The 13,545-nt window shown below is 37.8% G+C and overlaps 1 protein-coding gene across 2 annotated transcripts in view; it reads left to right on the forward strand.

Moving 5' to 3' along the window:
* Nucleotides 1–13,545, forward strand: part of ttc21b (tetratricopeptide repeat domain 21B) — a 67,108-nt gene that overhangs the window by 40,262 nt on the left and 13,301 nt on the right. For both annotated transcript variants that reach the window (XM_062969211.1, XM_062969212.1), the window contains 7 exons: nucleotides 1,151–1,261; nucleotides 2,498–2,636; nucleotides 4,104–4,210; nucleotides 7,162–7,350; nucleotides 8,692–8,802; nucleotides 10,980–11,061; nucleotides 12,705–12,855. In XM_062969211.1, the coding sequence (XP_062825281.1) occupies nucleotides 1,151–1,261; nucleotides 2,498–2,636; nucleotides 4,104–4,210; nucleotides 7,162–7,350; nucleotides 8,692–8,802; nucleotides 10,980–11,061; nucleotides 12,705–12,855 (890 nt within the window). The remainder of the gene's footprint in view (nucleotides 1–1,150; nucleotides 1,262–2,497; nucleotides 2,637–4,103; nucleotides 4,211–7,161; nucleotides 7,351–8,691; nucleotides 8,803–10,979; nucleotides 11,062–12,704; nucleotides 12,856–13,545) is intronic.

Genomic DNA, 13,545 nt, shown 5'->3' on the forward strand with positions numbered 1-13,545 from the left:
GGCGTTATGATTTGTTGTTTTATTTATATTTTGTTATATTGTATTGTTCTGGGCATGGCCCCATGTAAACCGCCCCGAGTCCCCATTGGGGAGATGGTGGAGGGGTATAAATAAAGATTATTATTATTATTATTATTATTATTATTATTATTATTATTATTATTATTATTATTATTGCCATCTTAAATCAATATATCCCAAGAGAGGTCTTCTTTTAAAATAGGAAGTAAAATCAAAGTAAACTTCACTCATCTCTTGTGTTAGAAACTTGTCTTCTAGACATGAAATGGGGAGAAAGCTAAAAGCATTGCCAAAATGCTGTCTGTGCCTCCTAGAGGGTATTCAGAGGCACAAAGTTGATTTTTTTTTTTTACTGACTGCGGTGTATGAAATTGAAGTCCTCTAAGTCCTCAATATGCCCCCTAGCCTTCCATGTTGGCTCTTTTTCAAATATATCATTCACTTTGTATTTATCTATACATTTTTTATCGTACTGCTTAGGTAAAGATAATTTTATGCCCACCAAACATACTCTGTTTCATGTGACTTATACTCTTGCATTATTTACCATGTATGTTTCTTGTTCATCCATTACATTTTGTAAATTGCATGTTGACCAAACCTAGAAAAGGGGAGCAGGCTTTAGTTCTTGCCTTTTTCTTGTTAGTTCCAACTCTGGAACTGGGCTGAATGTTAAAACTTGTGCCACAAACCTAAAATATATAATGAAATCATTTAATTTCGTGTATTGATTTTGGTTTTGGTGGAACCAGACATCATTCCATACTATTTTGTTTGGTTAACAAAATAACCAAAATAACTAAGTTATTTTGTTTGGTTGAGCTCTCATTCTAAAACAATAGTCTCTATTTCTTCTGGTTCTGCTCTGATTCAGGTTCAATAGATACTTCCAGTTAATAGCTGAAGGCTTGTTTGTGATTCAGAAAGAAGTAATGGCTCATTGTAGTTTTTGATTCAGGTTTGCTCTGATTCCTTGCTTGAAAGTGATTAATGTGCTGTTTCGGTCACAGTTCAGTCAGCCCACTACTAATAGACCTGTTTTCAGCATTGAGAAGTTGTTAGAGATCTATTTCAGGTCTTCTAAGTGTAGTCAGATGGTATAATCTTCATTTCATTTGTTGTCTTCTAGCCTGAAGAAGCCCTAGAGGTTTATGAACAGGCTTTGAAGAAAAATCCCAGAGATGGCGCACTGGCTCATAAAATTGGAAATGCTTTAATTAAGACTCACAACTATGCCAAGGTAAAATCTGAAATACTTATACCAGCTTTGTTCAGCATGTCCCCCTTTGTATTCCATGACATACAATTTAAATCTTTTCATGGACATGCTGGCTAGGAATGGTGATGGCTGTAGACCAATACAGTGAGAGAAGCCCAGGCTGAAGAGGACTGGATTATTGAAATGGATAGCTTGCATTTCACTATTTGACTTCCTAGTCTGTTTGCCAATATTTTGACAGTCCCAAGAAAAAAATAATTTGCCCTGAAGAAGAGGATAGTGGCATCATGCTATCCAATACAGAGATTAGAAAGGGATGCATACATGTATGTTAATATGATGTCTAGATAAACATTACATCTCCTAACTCCAGTTTCCTCTTCCTTCAGAATCCTCTAAACCAATGTTTTTTAAGCTGAATGAGGACTTGCAGGTCTTTTCTCAAATAATTTGTGCCCATTGATTACAACCGTTTATTTTCTGAATACTTTCATCAGAAAGGAAGCCGGCTCACAAATCAACATTGGTCCAGGGACCAACTGCTCCAAACAGTTGAGGAGGCCTCTACTAGAAGGGTCCTTTCTGGGGGATGGTTAGGTGACGAAAGAGAAAAATGCTTCCTTTGACCAAACTTAACCAACACCAAGTACTAGTAAAGCTATAAAGAGAGCAGATGATTTAACAGCTTAAGTGATCTGTGATGAGTATAATGGACTGAAGGGCATGATCAAGGACATATCTGCTAGCAAATGTTGATGTAACAGAAGGAATGGGGCTACTTGTTCTCCAATTCATAGTACAGTAGAGTCTCACTTATCCAACATAAACAGGCCAACAGAATGTTGGATAAGCGAATATGTTGGATAATAAGGAGGGATTAAGGAAAAGCCTATTAAACGTCAAATTAGGTTATGATTTTACAAATTAAGCACCAAAACATCGTGTTATACAACAAATTTGACAGGAAAAGTAGTTCAATATGCAGTAATGCTAAGTAGTAATTACTGTATTTACGAATTTAGCACCAAAATATCAAAATGTATTGAAAATATTGACTACAAAAATGTGTTGGCTAATCCAGAACGTTGGATAAGAGAGTGTTGGATAAGTGAGACTCTACTGTATTTATTTTAATAATTATCATCACAATATTTATTTATATATTTATATATTTATTTATTTTTAGATTTTCCTGAAATGTTTCGCAAATGTCAGATAGAATATTTAGATGCAATGTTTCTTGGTTGGCTTGTTTAGGCAATCAGCTATTATGAAGCTGCTTTGAAAACTGGCCAGCATAATTTCCTCTCTTACGACCTGGCTGAGCTATTGCTGAAGCTGAACCAGTATGACAAAGCAGAGAATGTGCTTCAGCAAGTTTTAGATCATGAGTCTGGTATGTACTTGTTCCTTTTATATCTATACTAGCTGTGCCCGGCCACGCGTTGCTGTGGCAAAGTGGTGGTGGTATCGGTTAAAACTTGTTGTGGAATTTTTATTTGACGTTATTTGTATTTTTTTAAATTAATTTTACTGTCACTTATCTTTTTTATTTATTATATTTTATTATTTTGTTGTATTATTTTTAGTCATTTTGTTATAGTATTTTATTGTATTAATTATTTTAGTGTTTTTCATAATTTTTTATTGTATTATTTGTATTTATTTTTATCATTATTTTATTAACACTGGGCTGAGTGGGTTGCTAGGAGACCAAGTGGGCGGAGCTTAGCCTTCTAACTGGCAGCAATTGGATAAAAACTATTATTCCTCTCCCTCTAATTAGGAATTTATTTTTCTTTTCTTTTTGTTGTATCAACCTAGAGGCATGGATGAGGGGTTGTGATGTCAATTTTCGAGGTTGTGGGGTGTTTACTTTTGTTGTTTTGTCCGCTGCCGTGATGCCATCACTCTTTTATATATATAGATACCATATATACTCGAGTATTAGCCAATTTTTTCAGCCTTTTTTAAGGGCTGAAAAAGCCCCCCTCGGTTTATATTTGAGTGAGGGTCCTGGCCAGCTTATATTTGGGTCGGCTTATACTCATATATAGGGTACATTTATTATTTTTCTCTATTATTATTGTTATTATTACATTTATTATTTTACTCTATTATTATAATTACATTTATTTTATGCTGTTATTATTGTCACTATTACATTTATTATTTTACTGAGATTATTGTTATTACATTTATTATTTTACTCTATTTATTATTATTGGAAGGATATGTAAGCACATTTACATTGAAGGTAAATAATGAGTTAATCAGAGTTGGACAGTGTTTGCACAAACTTTACAGCTCCACACAGTTTACTACATTCAGCATTCAGTTCTATATTGTTCAGGCTCTAAATGATTGCATATACAGTAGAGTCTCGCTTATCCAAGCCTCTGGATTATCCAAGCCATTTTTGTAGTCAGTGTTTTCAATATATCATGATATTTTGGTGCTAAATTCGTAAATACAGTAATTACAACATAACATTACTGCATATTGAACTACTTTTTCTGTCAAATTTGTTGTATAACATGATGTTTTGGTGCTTAATTTGTAAAATCATAACCTAATTTGATGTTTAATAGGCTTTTCCTTAATCTCTCCTTGTTATCCAAGATATTCGCTTATCCAAGCTTCTGCCGGTCCGTTTAGCTTGGATAAGTGAGACTCTACTGTACTAGTTGCTGGTTAAAAAAGGAAGAGAAAGAATGTGTCATTTCACTCACCTGGTTTACACCCAGAAGCTGTTTTGTTGGGGAACTTTTTTCATAACTCTCATGTGTAGTTCACCCACAACTGTGCTTACTTTGTGCTCCAATGTTTTATATCAAATTATATCTCTTTTTCTTTTTCAAAGCAAATGATTTATCCTCTCTAATGGATGACGTCAGGTACCAAATTCTTCTTGCAAAAGTCTACAGCAAAATGGAGAGGATAGAAGATGCTGTTGTTTCTTTACAACAGGTACAGGAGTACAGGACTGAGTAAGACAAAGTCTGTGCAATTGAAATAGTAACATAGTTTTCTCCTGTTTCGCCATATATCTGCTTTCCTTGTGTCTGTTTTAGAGTGTTAATATATTGGAATGGGGGTCTGTTGTACCTCCTTTTTTGTAGCACTATGTGTATATACATATTGCTATATGAATGAATGAATGAAGAATAGTATCTGGGTACTTCAGAATTCTTGCCATAGAAGGAAGATGTATGCTATAAATACAGTAGAGTCTCACTAATCCAAGCCTCTGGATAATCCAAGCCATTTTTATAGTCAATGTTTTCAATATATCATGATATTTTGGTGCTAACTTCGTAAATACAGTAATTACAACATAACATTACTGCATATTGAACTACTTTTTCTGTCAAATTTGTTGTATAACATGATGTTTTGGTGCTTAATTTGTAAAATCATAACCCAATTTGATGTTTAATAGGCTTTTCCTTAATCCCTCCTTATTATCCAAGATATTCGCTTATCCAAGCTTCTGCCAGCCCGGTTAACTTGGATAAGTGAGACTCTACTGTACAGATTTATAGCATTATTATGGCAGCATGATTCCACTTTAACGCTCATACCAACATCCTAAAGAATCCTAGGATTTGTAGTTGGGAAGAAATCTTCACTTCTTTGACCAGAATGCTCCTCTGGTGTCTCTGCCCAAACTACAAACCCTGTGATAGTTAAAGTGGAATCAAAGTGCTTTGAGTCTCCTAGGAGAGAAAGGCGGGGTAAAAGTAATATAAATAAAAAAAATACTAATGTATAGCATGAAATTAAAAATTATCTGAGGCTATTATCGTTAACACATAAATACATTTGACTATCTCCCTCCATCATCACATTATGTAGGCCTCTTCCAATAAACAATGCCATGCTTCACTAATGACAGTCAATATGGATCCCTATTCCATTAAGAGGCCTTGACATTAAAAGTAGTCAAGGTGTGTTAAATCAGCAGAGTCATTATTCTGGCTTGCTCTGAGTTTTCCGGGCTGTATGGCCATGTTCCAGAAGCATTCTTTCCTGACATTTTGCCTGCATCTATGGCAGTCATCCTCAGAGATTGTGAGGTCTGTTGGAAACTAGTCAAGTGGGGTTTATATATCTGTGGAGTGTCCAAGGTGGGAGAAAGAACTCTTGTCTGTTTGAGGTAGGTGTGAATGTTGCAATTGGCCACCTTCATTAGCATAGAATAGCCTTTCACCTTCAAGGTGGCTGCTTCCTGCCTGGGGGAATCCTTTGTTGGGAGGTGTTAGCTGGCCCTGATTGTTTCCTGTCTGGAATTGCTTTGTTTTCTGAGTGTTCTTCTTTATTTACTGTCCTGATTTTAGAGTTTTTAAAATACTGGTAGCCAGATTTTGTTCAGCTTCATTGTTTCCTCTTTTTTATTGAAATTGTCCACATGCTTGTGGATTTCAATGGCTTCTCTGTGTAGGCTCCTACCCTTCTCTCCTTTCGGAAGAGCCTGAAAACATGGCTCTTCCAGCAGGCCTTTGACAACTGATCTAGTAAGATGACCTGTCGCCTTCCACTAATAGTCCCGTATGTACGCTTCTCCTAGCACTTTTGATGGCTATGACACTTGGGATAACCACTCCTCCCTGATGATATCAACATAACTAGCACTTTGGCCCAGTTTCCTACAGATCTTATCCATGATTTTATCATTATGTATTTTATGTGTTTTCATAACTTGTTTTTATTGTTGTTTGATTTGTTTTACTGCTTGTTTTTATATTGTTGATGACCGGGCTTGGCCCCATGTAAGCCGCCCCGAGTCCCTTCAGGGAGATGGGGTGGGGTATAAGAATAAAATTATTATATTATTATAGTCTGACATGGTGGTTGTCAGAGTGGTCCTGCTAGTTAGTCATAAGCAGTAACCTGGCCTCTTTGCACACTTGCAAATTGAGAGGCCAAAAGTGAGTGCTTGGCAAGAAAAATGTCTATGGAAACTTGAGATAGATCTGAAAAAGACAACCATTGGGGACCTAAGAGATTATCTGCCAGTAAATGTAGAACAGGGGTCCTCAATCCTTTAATGCTGAGGACCGCTTCACTGTCACCCAGTGTTGGGAGCCTGGACTATAGTTTGATTTTTAAAAAATCAACAAATTCCTATGCACACTACACATACCTTATTTGTAGTGCAAAAAAATGCAAGAACAATACAATATTTGAAGTTAAGAATAATTTTAATCAATTTCACTAGGGCCTGCTTTTGGATGCTGAGAGTGTCAAGTTAATTAGGGTTGTGGTTGTTGTGTGTTGTTTCAGATTCAGGGCAACCTTGAGTCTAAAGTTTAGGGTGGGCAGCAAGGAAATGTCCTTGGAGGTCTGCATCTGACCTGAGGCCTTAGTTTCGGACCCCTGGTATAGATAATAAAAGGTAAAGGTAAAGGTTTCCCCTGACGTTAAGTCCAGTCGTGACCGACTCTGGGGGTTGGTGCTCATCTCCATTTCTAAGCCGAAGAGCCGGCATTGTCCATAGACATCTCCAGGTCATGTGGCCGGCATGACTGCATGGAGCATTGTTACCTTCCCGCTGGAGCGGTACCTATTGATCTACTCACATTTGCATGTTTTCGAACTGCTAGGTTCGCAGGAGCTGGGGCTAACAGCAGGCACTCATTCCGCTCCCGGGATTTGAACCTGGGACCTTTTAGTCCGCAAGTTCAACAGCTCAGTGCTTTAACACACTGTGCCACCAGGGGTATAGATAATACTGAGCTTAAAAGACCAATAGTCTCTGTGATTGCAGCCTCTCATGTTGCATACATGAAGAGAAAACTCATATGCAACCCTGACTTCAGTGGAAGCAAATAGGTCCTCTGGAAATGTGTGACTCAATTCAAATTCTTTCTCTGTGCATTATTTCTTTCCCTAAACCATTCTTCTTGTTCTTCCATCAGGCTCGGGATTTGCAGGCCAAAGTACTGAAAAGGATTCAGATAGAGCAGCTGGATGCTGTTCCCATGCAGAAGCAACTGGCAGCTGAAATTTGCTCAGAGATAGCAAAGCATTCAGCTACCCAACGGAACTACGAGAAAGCAATCAAATTTTACAAAGAAGCTCTTGTTTATTGTGAGACAGACAACAAGGTCAGCTGAGCACCAAGATGGAACCGTTTCCCTTTAAGTGAAGGGATCTCATAGCATCTTAGAAACTAACCGAGAGAACAAAGTTGGTTGTATAAGTTTTCATGGGCTTAGACTACATCCTCAGATGCATGGACTTAATCTATGAAAACTTATGCAACCAACTTCATTCTGTCAGTCTCTGAGATGCCACAAGATCCCTTTGGAAAATGATATTCCAGGCTAATACAGCTATGTCTTTGTCTTCCTTTAAGTCTCGCTTTAAAAAGCCTGGCTGGACATAATACACTTTTGTCACTACCTTCTACCATAGGAATGGCAGAGAATTTACATCTTATATTTTAATTAGGCATGAAAAGAATATTTGAAAAGATGTTTGAAATGCATGTTTCTTACATGTCATTGAAGTCTTGACAGGGAGAGTTCTGGATGAAGGAGACTCCCACAATTCAGAGTGTATCCTGTACAAAATTTACACTTTGGGATTTTTTCTCCATAGAATACATTTTCTGTACAGGTGAATCAATTTTCTATAGAGGAAAAGAATGTACAGAAATACATTCAAATTTTGTACAGTGTAAATTCCAAACCCCAGCCTTTGAAAGCTGCACTGTTTTCACAGTCGTTGAAAACTATATGATTTCAAAACTGTGAAAACTGTGCAGCTTTTAAGGAACATCTGCAGTTTGAGCTACAGTCAGCCAGTTTTAGGATTCTGCATCCGTGAATTCAACCACACACAGCTTGAAAATACACATTTTTTTAAAAAAAGTCCCCCAAACAAACAGTAATTTTACCATTTTACTAAGACATTACAGTAGAGTCTCACTTATCCAACATTCGCTTATCCAATGTTCTGGATTATCCAACACAGTCGGATAGTCAATGTTTTTGTAGTCAGTCTTTTCAATACATTGGTGCTAAATTCGTAAATACAGTAATTACTGCATATCATTGCTGTGTATTGAACTGCTTTTTCTGTCAAATTTGTTGTAAAACATGATGCTTTGGTGCTTAATTTGTAAAATCATAATGGAATTTAATGTTTAATAGGATTTTCTTAATCCCTCCTTATTATCCAACATATTCGCTTATCCAATGTTCTGGCGGCCCATTTATGTTGGATAAGTGAGACTCTGCTGTATATATAATGGGACTTAAGCATCCATTGATTTTGGTATCTGGCGGGAAGAGGGCTAGAAGCAAACCCCAGTAGATACCAAGGATGTACTATATATAGTCTTCAAAGAGTTTCTCCCATGGGGAAGGGAATTGCTGAAATTACTTGTTGCTTTCTTTGAGAGTGGAATTACGAATAATTGCACCCTTGCTCTTAATCCTCAGGTGATGCTGGAACTTGCACGCTTGTACCTTGCATACGACGATGTGGATTCCTGCCAGCGTCAGTGTGCACTGTTGCTGAAGAATGATCCAGATAATGCAGCTGCTGCTATGGTAAGTTATGCAGTCTAGTCAAATTATTTTTGGGTTTTCTTTTTTTTAAAGAAGAGAAAATTAAATGGTAACTCTGATAGTCCTTTGGTTAGTTCGCTTACACCGTATTTATTTCCTGCACTAAGGAAATGTTATTCTGTGCCTTTTAGCCATTTTTGATCTATGGCAATTCTAAGGAGAATCTATTATGGGGTTTTCTTAGCAAGATTTACTCAGAAGCAGTTTGCCATTTCTTTCTGAGAATGGATGTCTTGCTACCTAGTGGATTTCCATGGCCAAGTGGAGATTCAAACTATGGTCTCAAATGTCCTTGTTCAATGTTGAAACCACAGTAGCCCCTCATTAGGGAAATACTGGGTTCCTTTTACTACTTTTTATAACTTTTCCCTTTGGTATCATGATGCCACCAGAACTTTCCTCAGGTCCACAATCCTTGTCTTATATGACCGCAATGATACTGATTTAGACATTCTCAACAGTAGTGAATGAGAAGGAAGAAGAGCTGATAGGAATCAAAGAATGCTTTTTAATAATAGATGCTTGGGATATTAATGGAGCTACATGATCCTTCTCTAGTACATAGATAATTTAGTTGCAGCCTATAATGGGGTAACAATCCCAGGTCTCTGATACATGCAGCTCCCAGACCACCAAGACTTGAGGGTCTGTCTCAATGAATTAAAAGTTCAAAATGATAGTTTCTTGGTTATCTGTACATATGTTAAAGGGTTTTCAAAAACAAGTCAGGGGTGCTACGATTTTTAGCTTTGAATATGTTTCAGTGGATTTTAACTGTGAATTTTAATACTGTTATTTTTAATTCTGTTTTAATGTTTGCATATGTGTCTATTTTAAATTATGTAGTCATACTTTTAATTGTAAGCCGCTTTAAGTCTCCTTCGGGAGAGATAAAGCAGGGCATAAATAAACATAATAAGATTAATAATAATGCAGAAATACAAGCTGCAGGCAAAGATAGCTCACCCCCTGCAGTGAACTGAGTAGTGCCCCATGGATCAGGTTTCTGGGTTGAATTAAGGCCAAATGTGCACTCTCTTACTGATGGCATAGCAGTATTAATCCCCTGGAGCCTCCGGTGGGCTAAACAAAGGGCTAAATCCTTGCATCAGTAGGACTGCTGACAGGCCGGTAGTTTGAATCCGGGGAGAGTGGGTGAGCTCCCTCTGTCAGCTCTAGCTCCCCATGCGGGGAAATGAGAGAAGCCTCCCACAAGGATGGCAAAACATCAAACATACGGGCATCCCCTCGGCAACATCCTTGCAGATGGCCAATTCTTTCACACCAGAAGCGACTTGCAATTTCTCAAGTTGCTCCTGATATGGGGAAAAACAGTTTTAATGTTGTTTATGCAGTTCTAAATCATTGCCTACTTCTAGTAGTTTAGTCAAGAAGCACGAAAATTGCATTCAAAGCATCCTGACAGTCCAGGCCATCATGTTTCCTATGTCTGTATATGGTTGAGAAGGCTGACATGAAGAAAACCAGCTTATTTGAAATTTAGTGCTTTAGAGAAAAATTAATAGCAAAAGGAAGTATGTGTTAGACAGACAGGGCTGTCGGCATAATTCCTTAGGCCTTGTGTGTCTTACACACAATGTCCCTATTGTGTTCCTCCAAAATTCTGTACTCCCTTTAGGGCTAAGAATTGATGCCCATGGCAAGACAAAGATGCTAATCTACCAGAACATCTTGATTTCACAAAGTTAAGCAAGGCAGGATTCCTTTAGAATGTGACATTCGGCATCTGGAGCCAAGGTGGGAAAAGCCTGAGTGAGCGGTTTTGACCTTTGTTCAGTGCAAAAGATCTGGAAGAAAGGACATTTAGGCCTGTCAGGATACAGAAGCCATGTGAGACACATTTGGATGGAAAATAAGAAGATGTAAGAAAGGGGCTTAGACGATGGGGCTGAGAGTTGTGAGTAAATGTTTAGGCAGAAGAGGAAAGCTGAGACTTGGAAGCAGTGCTCGGTCCTATTGAGATGTGTACAGCTGTTACAGCACTGAGATTTGGGAGATGGAAGAATTGGAACAGAGCCCTTCCATATGTTGCCTTTTTGGGGCTCTATTGCAGCAGGCCTTTACAGTACTGCAAAGGCCTTTTGGCTAAGATCAAGTGTAGTATCTGTTTAATGATCATGTCTGCTTTATGGTTGTAGATGATGGCTGACCTTATGTTCAGGAAACAGGACTATGACCAAGCAGTATTTCATTTCCAGCAGCTCTTGGATCGCAACCCAGGTCAGTATTCTGTCCTTGTGTTGCTTCTTATATATATATTTTAATGTTTATAGTAAAGCTGCATGCTGATAGGTACAACTGTATAGAATATAAGAGATTTTTCCAAAGTTATTTCCCTGGGAAAAATGCTTTTAGCTAAAACCATGATAAGACACATAACGTTATGTAACGAAATTTGAAAAAAATCTGTTCCTGTTTAATTGTGTGGTACTTACAGTAGAGTCTTACTTATCCAAGCCTCGCTTATCCAAGTTTCTGGATGATCCAAGCCATTTTTGTAGTCAATGTTTTCAATATATCGTGATATTTTGGTGCTAAATTCATAAATATAGTAATTACAACATAACATTACTGTGTATTGAACTACTTTTTCTGTCAAATTTGTTGTACAACATGATGTTTTGGTGCTTAATTTGTAAAATCGTAACCTAATTTGATGTTTAATAAGCTTTTCCTTAATCCCTCCTTATTATCCAAGATATTCGCTTATCCAAGCTTCTGCCGGCCCGTTTAGCTTGGATAAGTGAGACTCTACTGTACTTTGAAAGTGATTGCTATCCCCCAGAAACTTTGTTTTTGTGGCTGCCATAAACTATGTTGAATTGGTTGAGACTGTATGAGATATTCATTAAAAAACTATAGCAAAATGTGCTGCACGATGTCCTGCAAACAAAACATTTTTGCAGTTTAATAAACCTTTTCCATGTTATGATAGAACCAATTAGGAAATTTATAACCCAGGGACAAAAATTGTGTTACATAGTGTAATCTAATCCCCAACATTAAATATGCTTCATTGTATATTTCAGTGAGCAAACCTATGTAATTATAGGGAGAGTTCATAGAATCATAGAATAGTAGAGTTGGAAGAGACCTCATGGGCCATCCAGTCCAACCCCCTGCCAAGAAAAAGGAAATCACATTCAAAGCACTCCTGACAGATGGCCATCCAGCCTCTGCTTAAAAGCCTCCAAAGAAGGAGCCTCCACCACAGTCCGGAGCAGAGAGTTCCACTGCCGAATAGTTCTCACAGTGAGGAAGTTCTTCCTAATGTTCAGGTAGAATCTCCTTTCCTGTAGTTTGAAGCCATTGTTCCACGTCCTAGTGTCCAGGGCAGCAGAAAACAAGCTTACTCCCTCCTCCCTATGACTTCCCTTCACGTATTTGTACATGGCTGTCATGTCTCCTCTCAGCCTTCTCTTCTGCAGGCTAAACATGCCAAGCTCTTTAAGCCTCTCCTCATAGGGCTTGTTCTCCAGACCCTTAATCATTTTAGTCGCCCTCCTCTGGACGCTTTCCAGCTTGTCAACATCTCCCTTCAATTGCGGTGCCCAGAATGGGACACAGTATTCCAGGTGTGGTCTGACCAAGGCAGAATAGAGGGATAGCATGACTTCCCTGAATCTAGATGCTATATACAGTTGTGTAGAGTAGGCTCTCCACTTGAGATGTCCTTCCTCATAACATGCAGAGCCACCAGGGGCGAACTTGGTTCCATCCTTAATGCAGAAGGGAAAGTATTAATGCCCCAAGAGATATCACACTGTTATGTTGGCTTTGTCTAATATCCTTGCATTCTTGTACAGAACTTTCAGATAGAAACAGTTCCTTTTTTATAAAGCCCTATATACTTACATTAACAGACAATTATACAACATTGTCGCGTTTGATTGACCTTTTAAGAAGGGCTGGAAAACTAGAAGAAATCCCAAGATTCCTTTCGATGGCAGAGAAGCACTCTCCCAGGACAAAGCTTGATCCAGGTTTTCACTATTGCAAAGGACTGTATCTTTGGTAGGTATGGCTGAAAAATATACATTACTGAAATAATGCCGATCAGAAATTATTTTCTTAACCTGTATTCATAAATGCCAGCCGAGCAAATTCAGATAGCATATTAAGAGAATTGTTAGTACAGTAGAGTCTCACTTATCCAAGCTTCGCTTATCCAAGCTTCTGGATTATCCAAGCCATTTTTGTAGTCAATGTTTTCAATATATTGTGATATTTTTGGTGCTAAATTCGTAAATACAGTAATTACAACATAACATTACTGCGTATTGAACTACTTTTTCTGTCAAATTTGTTATATAACATGATGTTTTGGTGCTTAATTTGTAAAATCATGACCTAATTTGATGTTTAATAGGCTTTTCCTTAATCCCTCCTTATTATCCAAGATATTCACTTATCCAAGGTTCTGCCAGCCCGTTTAGCTTGGATAAGTGAGACTCTACTGTAGTTGCTTGCTATGAAAATGTCTGCAGACCTCATTTCAGTTGCCCCTCTCGCTTGTACTCTCCTTTCAGTGATCCACATTCTGATCACATTCAGAGAGACAACTCACTGCACATTCCATTATCCTCCCAGTGTTTATACAATGACCACATGCTTCCTGTACTGTTAGACTAGTACAGAAGGTTGTGAGTTGACTTTAGCTCTATGGTTATGTTTAAAGAGCAATGATATGTGATAATCAAATAC

This window comes from Anolis carolinensis, chromosome 1, assembly GCF_035594765.1.
Source record: "Anolis carolinensis isolate JA03-04 chromosome 1, rAnoCar3.1.pri, whole genome shotgun sequence".
In the NCBI taxonomy this organism is placed as follows: Eukaryota; Metazoa; Chordata; class Lepidosauria; order Squamata; family Dactyloidae; genus Anolis; species Anolis carolinensis.